This window comes from Salvia hispanica, chromosome 3 (genome assembly GCF_029641045.1).
Source record: "Salvia hispanica isolate PSC_SH4W2 chromosome 3, Shi_PSC_v1, whole genome shotgun sequence".
Lineage (NCBI taxonomy): Eukaryota > Viridiplantae > Streptophyta > Magnoliopsida > Lamiales > Lamiaceae > Salvia > Salvia hispanica.
The window spans coordinates 23,606,454-23,619,587 of NC_142694.1; the positions used below are offsets into that span (position 1 = coordinate 23,606,454).

Here is a 13,134-nt window from a genome sequence, read left to right on the forward strand (position 1 = left end):
AGTAGATGGTGTAAACATCAATTTTACCGTTTTACATGCATTACACCAAAGTCCATTTTTTGAATTTTGAGACCAAAAGCACATGGATGGATAACAACCAACCATATATAAATGTAGTTGTTGAAAGTCATAAATTTTGTCCGTACAAGGAGTAGGACAAATCATTATCGCTGAGAACACAGAAATAAACAAGAAACTAACGCTTGGAACAGGAAAAATGGAGTTGTATTACTCTTTTGCTATTATCTCCATTACCAACGCTCTCCTCATAACTCACGCAATGGACACACTAAATCCCTCTCAAACACTGCGACACACAACCGGCGACACCCTGATTTCCTCCGGAGGCACGTTCGAACTCGGCTTCTTCAACCCTGACAACTCAAACAAGTGGTACGTCGCCGTATGGTACAGCCGAATAGCACCGAAAACGGTGGTGTGGGTCGCCAACAGAGACAGCCCTCTCCCCGACTCCTCCGCCACTCTCACACTCACACCACTGGGCCGTCTACTTCTCCTCAATGCTGCCAACGCTACCGTCTGGTCCACTAATACATCCAGCATCCTGCACAACCCGGTCGCGCAGTTGCTTGACACTGGAAACCTCGTTGTCAGGGATGGAATTGGTCTTATCGTGTGGCAGAGCTTCGACTTCCCAACTGACACTCTGCTGCCAGGGATGAAGCTCGGTTGGAACTACGCCACCGGGAGAGAGGCCTACATGACGTCAGCAAAGAACGGGGGAGATCCGGCCTCAGGAGATTTCACGTTCCGCTGTGATCCCACCGGCTACCCGCAGAACGTTCTTAAAAACGGTGCTTCTGTGCAGTACAAGTCAGGGCCTTGGAACGGCCTCGGCTTCAGCGGCGGCCAGAACTTGAAGAAGAATAACCTTTTCAAGTTTGAGGTGGTGATGACCAAGGCTGAGGTTTACTATCACTACGAGCTCCTCAACCGCTCTGTCATAACGCGGTTTCAGTTGAGTGAGAGCGGCGTCGCCCAGAGGTTCGTGTGGAATCATGAAAAACAGGAATGGGCGATGTATCATACCGTGCAAGTGGATGGCTGTGATATGTATAATTCATGTGGCGCGCACGGTAGCTGTAACGCTGACGTTGTTCTTGATTGTGCTTGCTTGGAAAGGTTTGTACCGAAAGATCCTGTGGAATGGAGTAGGCAAGAATGGAGAAATGGATGCGTACGAAGTAAGCCATTGAATTGCAAAAGCGGGGATGTGTTTTTGAAGTATTCCGGGATTAAATTGCCTGATACTCAGTTTTCGTGGTTCAACGCTAGTTTGAGCCTTGGAGAATGCAACCAAGTTTGCTCCAAAAATTGTTCTTGTATGGCTTATGCTAGCCTTGATATAAGCAGAGGACAAAATGGATGCCTACTTTGGTTTGGTGACCTTGTTAACATAAGAGACATGTCTCCTGGTTCTGGCCAGGATATCTACATTAGGCTGGCTTCGTCCGAGTCAGGTGACATCTCTCATTCATAATATATTCAGGGTTGTTGTGTGAACCGGGAAATATATGATGTGTTGTTTGTATTAATGATCCCACAGACGAGTCAAGAGGAACGAAACGACAAGTAGTTATTGTGACGCTGTGTCTAATGGTTGGGGTGATTCTGGTGTGCCTGAGCTTGTTGCTGTATTTCCAGATGAGGAAGAGGATGAACCACCAATCATCAGAAATAGGTAACGAACGAGGAAATAAATTATTCAGTGCAGAATTGGATTGCCTTTCTTTGTATTCACTATATCATCCTCATCGTTCGTGAAGTATTAGGTCTCGATGATCATCAGCCTGATGAAAGTGACAATAAGGAGCTAGAGCTACCACAATTTGACTTGTCTATCATAGTTAAAGCTACTAATGATTTCTCCATGGATAACAAGCTTGGAGAGGGTGGATTTGGGCCTGTTTATAAGGTAGGAAGCTAAATCATTGATTATATATATAAACTTGGTTTAAAGCATATCGTACGTATATTATGATATTAGGGCGTCCTAGACGAGGGACAGGAAATTGCTGTCAAGCGTATGTCAAAAACTTCCCATCAAGGAGTAGATGAGTTCAAGAACGAAGTAATCTGCATTGCTAAACTTCAACATCGAAATCTAGTGAAGCTTCTAGGATGGTGCGTTCAAGGAACGGAAAAGATGCTGGTCTATGAATACATGACCAACAAGAGTCTCGACTTAATACTGTTCAGTAAGGCTTCGTCCAATTACTACGTACATTAGATCAATCCAGATTTGAAATGAGTATCTTCCTTGTAAAGATAAATGCTCCATAGTTAATATGTCCTTATTTGTCAGATCCTACGAGAAGCTTGTTACTTGACTGGCCGAGGCGCTTCAACATCATAAACGGCATTGCTAGGGGCCTTATGTATCTTCATCAAGATTCCTGTCTTCGAGTAATCCACAGGGACCTCAAAGCCAGCAATATACTACTGGATTCTGATATGAACCCGAAGATATCAGACTTTGGCCTTGCTAGAACTTTTGGGGGGAATGAAACCGGAGGCAACACAAGCAGAGTAGTAGGAACATAGTATGTAGGATTATTTCATTAGTGATGCATTTTACATTCACTTGCACTATGTTCAATTAATCTTTGTAGTGAAAATTTCATGCAGCGGCTACATGTCCCCGGAATACGCTGTGGATGGCATGTTCTCGGTGAAATCTGATGTGTTTAGCTTCGGAGTTATAGTGCTTGAAATTGTGAGCGGAAAGAGAAACAGAGGATTTGTGCATAGCGATCACCGCCTCAATCTTCTCGGGCATGTAAGCATTCCATAATGCAGCAATCTTATAGAATCAAGAGATCAATAATTCTAAATATGATGATGTTAACAGGCATGGATGCTTTACGAAGAAGACAGGTCGATTGAGTTGGTCGAATCTTGTGCGAAAAATTCATGCGACATATCACAAGTAACGAGATCAATCCATGTTGGTCTTTTATGTGTTCAACAGCACCCTGAAGACAGGCCGAGCATGTCGTCAGTGGTAATGATGCTGTGCAACGGCGGCGCTCTGCCTGAAGCCAAACATCCTGGTTTCTTTACAGGAAGAGAGATACTAAAGAGTGAAACTTCTGTTAGCACAACCACCACAAGTTCAACAAATGCAATCACGATTTCCCTCGTAGAGGCCCGATGAATTTGCGGTACATTTAACTTATAAATGTTCAATGTGCTTGCTTTGATCTCTTCCTGTATGATCGTTTTAATGCTATGATTTTCATTTGTTCGATTGAGATATGGTTATGACAAGTTTCTGCTTATAAATGTTATTTTTGAGATGTATTTTGCAGAAAGCTTGAAGGGATTCACTTGAAGTGAAACAGGTGTATTACAAAACAGCCTTGTTTCACAAAAATAGTCTCATGTTTCTATTTCAGTTCATCAAAATAAGCCCCACGCAAAAAAAATAAAATAAAATAAAATAAAATAATCCTAATTTTACTACTCTATTTTACTCGCATCACTTATCAAAACTCTCTTCTTTCTTCATTCATTGATCATTATGAAATACTACAAATGCTTTCCGATCGTCTTGAAATTTACACTGGAGGTAGAAGACCCCTCAAGCAACATTTTGACTGAAGGATGTCAAATATAAACGGTTAGATAAAACACCTTTCTCTCTCTTGAAATCTCTCTCCCATTAAAAGAGAGAAAGAAAGAGATGGATAGGGAGCATAGGGAGCACAGCACTCTGAGGGTTTCCTCATCTGGCCTCCAAGTCTGTAATGGTGATTGTGTTCTCTGACTTAAGACTTGGTGATGCATAACTTTCCACAGGGCTTGAACTTCTTTGAATAAAAAATCCAGGCTCTTTTGGTTCTGGCAAAACTACTCCATCAGATCCTAACATTGAAACCACTGATGACATGATTGGCCTATCATCTGCACATTTTTGAACACATAACAACCCCACTTGGATGCATCTCTTCACTTCACACTCCCTAACTGTATTCTTCAAACATCCATCCATCAACTCCAAACTCTTGTTTTCTTTCCAAAGCAACCATGCCTACCACATTAATAACAAGCTAAGTTTTTTGACATTTGTCCATATAAACAAAAATGGAATCAAAGTATTTGCATACATGGCCCAAGAGGTTAAGATTGTGATTGGTGTCCTCATATCCTCTGTTCTTTTTTCCACTAATTATCTCCAGCAAAACCACTCCAAGACCAAAGATGTCAGATTTCACTGAGTATTTCCCATCAATTGCATACTCAGGAGCCATGTATCCACTGCATAAAATTATTTATCAACATGCCAATATAGGAAATAGTTAATGGAGTAAGTTTAGTTATAGGAAGTAAACTTACAATGTCCCTATAACTCTTTTTGTTCTGGCAAGAGCTTGATCCTCTTCGAAAATTCTGGCTAACCCAAAATCTGATATTTTCGGAGTTAAATGTCTGTCTAGTAAAATATTACTCGTTTTCAGATCCCTGTGAATAATCTTTAATCTGGAATCATGATGGAGATATAGCAGTCCCCTTGCAATCCCCATAATAATGTCACAACGCATAGGCCAGGTCAAAAGTGTGCTCCGACTATGATCTGCGAATGATTGAACAACAATGTCCACAGTGGATGTCTTAATCTCTTTGTCATAATGTAGGATGAAACTCTGAGATTTTGGTAAAAAGAAGGTAAAGGATAAGTCTGAGTACCAAAAACAAGTAGATCGAGGCTTTTATTCTCTAGGTATTCATATATTAGCATCCTTTCGTCTTCTTCAATGCAACATCCTAAAAGTTTGACGAGGTTTTTGTGTTGGAGTTTTGCAATCACCATAACTTCATTTCTGAACTCTTCAAGACCTTGGTGTGAGGATCTCGACAATCTTTTGACTGCAATTTCTTCTCCGGAAGGCATGTTTCCCTGCTTATGCAAGTTGTTAGTTTGCAAATAAAGTATTCATGTGTTTCTTTAACTTCAACACTCTCACTTAGTAAATTTCTACCTTGTAAACAGAACCAAATCCTCCAATCCCAATCATGTTTTCGGTGGAGAAATTATTTGTTGCTTGCACAATAGTCTCCATTTTGATCACAGGTAATTCTAGGTCCTCACTTTTTCTTTTAACTGCAACAAATAAAGGGAAAGATAAATGTGTTTCACTCCAATATATGTTTGCATTATGAATTGTTACCTTGCCTCTTTAGTCTTGCCACAAAAAGTATGCCTCCATTGATAAAGGTTGAGATGAGAACACCAGAAGCTATTGATATCAGTATTAATTTCATAGGCCTTTTATTCTCCTTCTCATCCTCTAAACTTGTGCTCAAATCTACAGAGAAATTCACCAGTCAATGTTATTTCCATCTATAGGAATAAGAGTTAGAAATGGTGATGATACCTAGTTCAGAAACTGGCACGCGGATATAGATGTTCTGCTTGCTATCTGCTGCTGAAAGTTCCTTTGTGTCAATGAGTTCGCCAAACCACATCAAGCATCCACTTCCTCCATTAGTAATGAATGGATTTGCGTACGCAGTGCAACTACAGTTTTTCAAGCAATCGGCTTTGCACTCACTAAGGCTCATAGTCATGTTCAACCAAAAACTCAACATCTCAGGATATTTCACCCCTCCAACCTCTAGAAATCCATCTCCACCATGGCAATTCAACGGCTCAATTCTAGTGCACCCTCCCGACCAATCCTGAAGGTCCCAATAGCTTCGAAACTTAGGAGAAAATCCCTTAAAACACTGACATCTAACCGGACTGTCAGTCCTAGATTTGCATATTCCATTAGGACCACAAATACCATATTCATCGCATGTATCTTGAGGAAAAGTGAAAGCGCGATTCCATCTGTCTCTTCCAGCATTGAGCGTATAGCGTGTCATTGTGCCGGATGGATCCAGCGTTATTCTCGTGACAGCCGTGCTGTCGTAGGCCTCTTCCACAGATATCATCCTCTCATGCCTGAACACCACAGAGACATTGTACATGGCGTTGGGAAGGCGCGGACCACCACCAAAATATAAACCGTTCCACTTCCCCAGCCGGTACCTCTTTGTTGTCCCTCTCAGCGTTACAACATCAGGCAAGCCCTTGTTTTCGATCCTCAATATGTAATCTCCGGGAGAAGGGTCATCAGCATTTCTCCACGAGGACAAATATTTCTCGACCCCCGAATCTGCATCATCCATTAGTTGCATCCCCTGCAATAAAGTGTCAGTTGGATGATCAAAACTCTGCCATAGGTAGCTGCCTTCCACCATGTTGTCTAGAAGAACCAAGTTTCCAGAATCCAGCAGCTGTAAAACTGGATTTGTTGCTACTCTTGATGAATTCGCTGACCAGATAATGCTTTTGCCACTGTTTATTACAAGACTTCCATTTCCAGATATCATAAAATATGGTGTTTGGTGGGCAGTGATGGGATGGTTTCTGTTTGCAACCCAAGCTACAACATCTGGTGTGGTCTTGTACCATATTCCCAAGAATCTATTTGAGGATTTGCCAGGTGAGAAAAAACCCATTTCAAAAACTTGGTTTTGAGAAACAAGAGTGTGGCCTATAACAAGTGATTGATTTGGAAAAAGTATGTGATCATAAACTGCCCCAACTGTTAAACTAAGAAAGGGGAGAGAGTGAAGCAGGGAGCAGAGGATTGTAGTGAAAGAGAAGAGCGACATAATGGAATCTGATTATATTATCAGCCAGGGACGGAGTCAGAAGTTTTACTCTTGTAGATGTAGTACGCCATATGGAATAGAAATGAATGGTGTAAAGTGTAATTGGTTAAACGTTTTTGGCTGACTATTCAACAAAGTCCACACTTATATTTGTTTCATGTTTTTATGATTGCTGACTGCACTGTGTAAAAACTTTACCTTTTCTATGGACGAATAGAGAGGAGAGGGAGGTAGGTGTCAAACTGAAGGGGAGGGCATAAATAACGCAGCAGGCCGGGACCCAACTGCGGCCCGGCCCGCGGCCTCGCGCGATAGAGATGACGGTTTTGCGGCCTGGGCCGCGACCAGGGTCCAGCCTGGCCCGGCGATGGAGGGAGAGGGGCCGTGACGGAGCTCTCAATTTTTGCATTTGGAAGAGGAAGTAAAGGGAGGGGGAGAGGAAGAAGAGGGAGAGGGGCGACGGAGCCCAATTTTCTGATTTTTTTTTTTTAATTTTTTTTTTTTTGCATTTTTTATGTTCTAATTTTTAATTTTTTTTTAGTTTATAATTTATTATTTTTGAATTAAAAATGAATTTTTCGTGTTACAATTGTTCAACGTTTTCAATATTTACGAGTAAATAGGTCGAAATTGTGAATAGTGCAATTTAATAGTTGTGGTCTGGGATGAAGCCTCCAGGGTTAGAGGAGTTGTGGCCTCGGACTCAAATTTAGGAAAATGATGACGTGGAGGGGACTTGGGCCTGAATCCGAGCCAGGGTCGTGGATGGTTAGGGTATTAATATTATAGAAAAGCCTAGAAAATGGATATTTTCTGGTCAAACCCCGTGTTTGATATTGTAGAAAACACTTTACGTTGGCCCTTGAAAATGTGCGCGGCCCCAAGCGGCATGTGTATCTATACATGAGAACTCAGTTAACTTTTCGGAGCCTTAGAGCATCTGCAGCGGCATCTCGCTGCGAGCTCGGTCTCGTCCCAGCGAGACGCCGCTGCCATGGCTCTGTCTCGTCGCGTGTCTTGGGGGGGAGGGTTGGGCCGCAAGTCGTCTCGCCACATGGCAAGCTCTGGCGCGCGGCATGACGCCCACTCACCAGCACGCGAGTGGGCGACGATTTTTTGATATTTTTTATTTATTTTTAAATTTTGAATAATAATAAAAAATCTGTTTTATCTGCCCGTTTTTTTTTTTCTTTAAATTTTTTTCTCCGACATTCATCTATAAATAACACAACACGCACACAATTCCACGACCATTTTTTCCACACACATGTACTACACTTTCACAAACATCATCTCTCTTTCCTCTCCAATTTCTGCAAAATTGTCCGGTGATGGAAACTCTGGCGGCGAGGGTGGCGGCTACGACTTGAACGCGTTTGTCGACTGGGGGGCACGTACAATGTTTTGGGTGCTTCCGGTTCTCAGCGACACCATCTTTTTTTAGTTGATGCATAATATCGTCCTCCCCCTCCTTTGGGTCCGAGGAGCTTGCAAACGCAGGGAATTTGGGATGATATTCCGGAGGAACACACTCCGGATGCGGTGGATGACGGAGACGACAGCGGTCGTCATCCATACCCACAAGCGGAGACGATGGCTACGTTCTACGCTTGGATCAGTACGTCGAACGATCCCATTCTCGGGACTCAACAAACTCGCAAGGCTTTTTGGGAGAAGGTCATTGTCGTATACAACGCAAATAAGCCGAAGGGGGCCTTCCGCCGCAACCTGAAGATGCTTCGCGCTCATTTTGAGCGAGCCGACAAAAACGTCAAAAGATTTTGTGGGATCTAAAAGAGGGAAGCGGAGCAATACCAAAGCGGGGCCAGTAGAGCCGACATTCGAGAGCGGCTTTGCGAGTCTTTAAGTCCAACACCGACAAAGATTTCAAATTTCCCGATGTTTGGGAGTCGGTCAAACATATGGATAGGTGGGCTGGCAGTGTCGATTCCTGCATGAGCTCGAGCTCGAAACGCACGAAGCATACGGCGAGTGGCCAATACTCGTCTAGTGAAGGCACCGCCTCACAAGCCTCACAATCCGATGCAGGGGGCTCCTCCGGTACACAACGTCGGCCGCAAGGGAAGGCGGCTAGAGGGAGGGGGAGGGATAGGCGCCGAGGCGAATCAAGCCAAGCGGGCTCCCAAGGGTCGTCGTCCTCCCTAATGTCCATGTACTTCACCGTCACGATGGCTGACACTTCCCGCATGACGCGTCCCCAATATCAAGCCCATCTGACTGGCATTGAGTATCTGGCAAATCAACTTGGTAGTTCGCCTCCACCTAGCTTGAGGGCACCGCCACCGCCTACAGGGGATGATTTGTCGGCGAAGTAGTTTTTATAATTTAAGGGTGCAATTTTTAATTTCTAGTATTTTAAATTATGTCTTTTTTATATTTTTAGGATTTTAATTATGTGTTTTTTTTTATTTTTTAGGATTTTAATTATGTATTTTTAAAAAAAAAAATTAGGATTTTAAATTTTAATATTCGTTTATTTAATAAAGTGTGTTTTTGTTAATTGAATTTGTTGAAAATAAAAATAAAAAATGAAATTGAATGAATAGTTAAGGGATAAGATGGTTAAGAGATAGATGGATGCATGTGTTGTCTTTTAGTTAAAAGATTGGGGTAAAAAGTGCAGTGGGGCCAATGAACAGTGATGGGATGAGACGGTTAAGCGACGGTATTGAGACACGGATGCAGATGGCCTTAAGTAACGAATTACTTGTTTGCCTTGAAAGTTTGAGTAACAGGTGCATAAGTAACGAATTTCTTGTTTGTTTGATTCATGCTTTTACCCGAGTGAGAATTGAGTCTTAATCTTTTCATGTATGATGTATCATCAATCGTGCTTTATGTTTTTAGAACTTGCTCTTGGTCTTCTTAAGTCTACAAGTGATTTTAGAAAGAGGAGATGACGTTAGGCCAATTTTGTTAGCCATATCTTTATTCAAACACTAACCGTACTCATAACTTTTTGTTAACCAATTTTGAGTCTTAACCAATTGGGTTGGGAATCCTAGACTCTACATCACTACATGTAATGAATTATGAAAAATGAGAGTTAGAAGAATATAGTGAGAAAAGATATCTTTAAGATGTGGTGAGATTGTAAAAAAAATGGAGGTATAAGCTAGACGAAGTCTAGGAGAAAAAATAAAAATAAAAAATAAGAAATTTTTGGAGGTATAAGCGAGACGAAGTCTTGAAGATTTATTGGTTGGGTTTCCAAATAAGTGGGGACCGGATGAGAGGAAGAAGTTCGACAAAGTCTTACTTATCTGAGATTTATTTTGGGAAATGGTCTTTTGTTGGGAATTTTAATATGTGGGTACTTGGTTTTACATGGTTTTAGAGGGTGGTTTTGTATGAATTTGATCATATTTGTCTATTATTGGGCGTGTTTATATGTACTTCTCTATTATGTTGGTATGTCGACCATTTTGTTAAGAATGTGTAGAAAAAGGTACAAAATATGTGGATGTGCAGCAGCCTTGGTTTGAGAAAATTTTACTGGAGATTTTGAAGTCCAATCAGCCCCTAATGCATATCAATCTCTTTGTATTTGAAAGACCTTCGTGTAGATATCTCGCACGCCTCAATCGGAGTTTGGTAGAAGCAGTTATGGTCGTTATAAGAACATTACGTTGTCCATAAATTTTCATGCGGCCGGGTACAAGTGATAAAGTGTTGGACTTCCCGTAAGAGGTCGAAAATCTTCACGCGGCCAGGTGCACTGTTTTGGCGAGTTAATTTTGCTGAAACACGATTTTTTAAGGAGGAAAAGGCTAGGGTTGCAGAGACTACCTAATCATTCCATACCTACAGCCTCCAACACACACACCCCCCCCCCCCCCCCAAGAACACCTTTGAGAGAGAGAGAATTGAAGATTGAAGACTCCAGATCGGATGATTGAAGCTTCATTCCATAGATTCGTTCCACAAGAGTTCTTAGTATCTATCTTTCATGTTTTTGTTTGGATTTTTTTGTGTTAAACTTAGTTTTCTCTATGAACATGAGTAGCTAAACACTTTTTGTAGAATTCTTGGTGATGATGCACTAATTTCATAATTTTTATTCAATTAATCTTGTTCTTACCTTGCTCTTGTAGTTGTTTGATTATTCTTGGGTTTATTTCTTTCAATTGCTTGATCACCACTTGATTGTGTAGGATTAATTAGATTAATCGGGAGATGAAATAATTAATCTGGAAATAAGAATAATTCACACCTTAATACAATATAACTCGGGAGAGTTGGGGTTTTGAGTGAGGTCTTTGATCTTAATGAGCTTTTGTGTGTTAAGGGTTTAGGATTAGAAGAGTACTTGAATCCTAGCACCTAATCTATAGGTTTCTCACCTCGGGAGGGGGTTTAATCTATAATTGTAGCCACCTTAATAACTCTAGGGACACCAAAAGGTAAGACAATTTGATTGGATAAGATGGAATTGTGCATCGGATCCTTGAGTTCTACAATTTTCTCTATACTGTCTTTTCATATCTTGTTTACTTGTTTTCAATTGTTTACTTGCTTATTATATGCTTTCAGTAGTGAACAAATCAAACCTTTCCCGATTGTCTAGATAGTAGTTAATATTTGTTCGTGGTAGTTAAGTTGGTACAAATTTGTCTCTGTAGGATATGATACTCTTACTTGCTAATTGCTACACTAGTCCCGTACACTGCGGGTATTACTTGTGTTAAAATAAGTTGAGTTATTGATACGAAGATGCCTTCAATTAATTGTCACATTACGAATGTATTTTTTATGCCTAATCTCTTCGTAACGCAGTCCATCTATGCCTGAATTAAATTCAAGTTGTAAATGTTATAAACCCACAACGTTGGCATATATTATATATAGGCCTCCGAAGTTAACTACAAGTGTCTCACATTACGACGGTCAGTTGTTCTTCCTGAGACATTGTGACAATCACTTACAACGTTGTGATTACTTGAGTCACATATTATTCAATCTGATGCTCGTGAGATGAACATGCATGGGAGGGGAAACTGATTGGTAACACCCAAATTCATAGATGCAAATTTGGTGGTCATGAAGAATCGAACGCCACCGGCATACCTGGATTGAAATTCGTACACAACGCCGGTAGCAATTCATACCGAGGCTTCACGAATTTGTCGTCTTGTGCTTTCAATTGGAGGGGTGAGAGGCCAAAAATGGGAGATGAGTTTGTTTTCAAGGTTTTGGAGAAAGGGAAAAAGCTTATACTAGGTAATTTTCTCTGTTAGTGGTTGCCACTGTTGGATATTTTGGATGGACTCTTATTTTGGGATGTGTTATTTGTTAATCCCGGATGTTATTAATTGGGCTGAGCCCAATAACTTACCTCCTCACTCCAGATGCTGCCACGTGCCCCTCTCTCTCAGATGATGCCTTCCAGCCGTTGGATGTAGGGTTGTGTGTGTTATGTGAGTGATGGTGTGGTGAGCCTTTTCATTATTCATTCTCACTCTCTCTCTCTTCTCTTCGACTCAGAGCTATTCTCTCTTCTCTCCCTTCTTCTCCGATGATCTTCCGGCCATCTCTTGGTGATCTTCCATGGTTTTGTGAGTGGTAGATCTTTTGTGAATGCTGGTGTGAAGCAATCTCTTCGATTGCTTGTTACTGGAGTGGAACTAGGGTTTGTGAGAACTTGAAGGCCGTGTGTGGAGATTTGTTCGGTGGAACTTGATCTGGTGCGAGGGGTTTATCTGGTGGAGGTATTGGTGGTCTGAGGGTTGACTCTATCCAATCCATTGGTGCTCCCTTGGATCTAGTTCTGGAAGAATAGATCAGTGTTGTTGTGGCGGGTTCTGAGCCAAGATTCTTCGATCACTTGTTTTACTCTCTGTTCTTAGTTGAGTTCTAGTGTTCAGATCCGAGAGGATCTTTCTTAGTGTTACTAACTTGGTTCTTGAGTGTGCAGGTGCAAGCGAGTACGAGTGGAGCTGGGTTGACAGCTTCAAGACCTTGTAATAGTTAGAACTAGATTCGTTGTAATCTTAGTTTGTATTACTTGTGTAAATCAGCCGCGTGGGTGAGAGTTTGGCTGAGCTCTCTTGTACAAGAACAAAGAGGTCTCGGTAATTAGTGAATCTAGACTAATCTGATCCCTACAGTGGTATCAGAGCCACGAGGGGATTAGTCTAGCACGCCGAGTCGCTTAAGGAGGTGGGCAAGTGGAATCCTCCTTCCAGAGGGGATTCACTCTGGTAAATTGGCTATATCCTTCTTGTTTAAGTTTTCTGTTTAGTGCCAAATATAGGCTTGGGCTTTTGTTTCTAGTAGACAGTCTCTGGCAAGGACTTAGGACTTCTGTGCTTTCTCTTCTCTGTGTTGCTTCCGCTGGTTCTTGTGCTCTGTGATCTGTGATCTCAAGTTACTTGACCACCAAGCATCTTGTACTGCCCAAGTGACCCCCTGCGCCCTCCAGTAGTG

General features: G+C 41.7%; 2 protein-coding genes across 4 annotated transcripts; one reads left to right on the plus strand and one right to left on the minus strand.

Annotated features, from left to right (window-relative positions):
• The first annotated feature begins 190 nt into the window (after positions 1 to 190).
• On the plus strand, positions 191 to 4,598 carry LOC125209561 (G-type lectin S-receptor-like serine/threonine-protein kinase At4g27290). Of its 3 annotated transcripts, none has more exons than XM_048109158.2 (7): positions 192 to 1,481; positions 1,568 to 1,702; positions 1,788 to 1,936; positions 2,009 to 2,219; positions 2,327 to 2,564; positions 2,650 to 2,800; positions 2,873 to 4,598. In XM_048109158.2, the coding sequence occupies exons 1-7, from the start codon at positions 218 to 220 to the stop codon at positions 3,176 to 3,178; spliced, it is 2,454 nt and encodes an 817-aa protein (XP_047965115.2). In that variant the 5' UTR covers positions 192 to 217; the 3' UTR covers positions 3,179 to 4,598. The 3 variants fall into 3 exon arrangements, with proteins under 3 accessions (XP_088925118.1, XP_047965115.2, XP_088925117.1); XM_089068991.1 differs by having other exon boundaries at positions 1,794 to 1,936; XM_089068992.1 differs by lacking the exon at positions 2,873 to 4,598 and having other exon boundaries at positions 191 to 1,481; positions 2,327 to 2,568; positions 2,650 to 2,779.
• Positions 3,507 to 7,146, minus strand: LOC125213518 (G-type lectin S-receptor-like serine/threonine-protein kinase At4g27290). The gene is made up of 7 exons (XM_048114109.2): positions 5,400 to 7,146; positions 5,193 to 5,330; positions 5,004 to 5,125; positions 4,711 to 4,921; positions 4,360 to 4,597; positions 4,131 to 4,281; positions 3,507 to 4,054 (listed from the first exon to the last, which is right to left on the minus strand). The coding sequence occupies exons 1-7, from the start codon at positions 6,685 to 6,687 to the stop codon at positions 3,749 to 3,751; spliced, it is 2,454 nt and encodes an 817-aa protein (XP_047970066.2). The 5' UTR covers positions 6,688 to 7,146; the 3' UTR covers positions 3,507 to 3,748.
• Positions 7,147 to 13,134: the final 5,988 nt, after the last annotated feature.

Bases quoted from the DNA above. Each gene is read 5' to 3' on its own strand.
- LOC125209561 (XM_048109158.2), top strand. From the start codon at position 218: ATGGAGTTGTATTACTCTTTTGCTATTATCTCCATTACCAACGCTCTC. The intron at 1,937-2,008 runs GTAGGAAGCTAA...TTATGATATTAG, and splicing joins GATTTGGGCCTGTTTATAAG to GGCGTCCTAGACGAGGGACA. The intron at 2,220-2,326 runs GTAAGGCTTCGT...CTTATTTGTCAG, and splicing joins TCTCGACTTAATACTGTTCA to ATCCTACGAGAAGCTTGTTA.
- LOC125213518 (XM_048114109.2), bottom strand. From the start codon at position 6,687: ATGTCGCTCTTCTCTTTCACTACAATCCTCTGCTCCCTGCTTCACTCT. The intron at 5,126-5,192 runs GTAACAATTCAT...TATTTGTTGCAG, and splicing joins GGCAAGACTAAAGAGGCAAG to TTAAAAGAAAAAGTGAGGAC. The intron at 4,055-4,130 runs GTATGCAAATAC...TTAATGTGGTAG, and splicing joins ATCTTAACCTCTTGGGCCAT to GCATGGTTGCTTTGGAAAGA.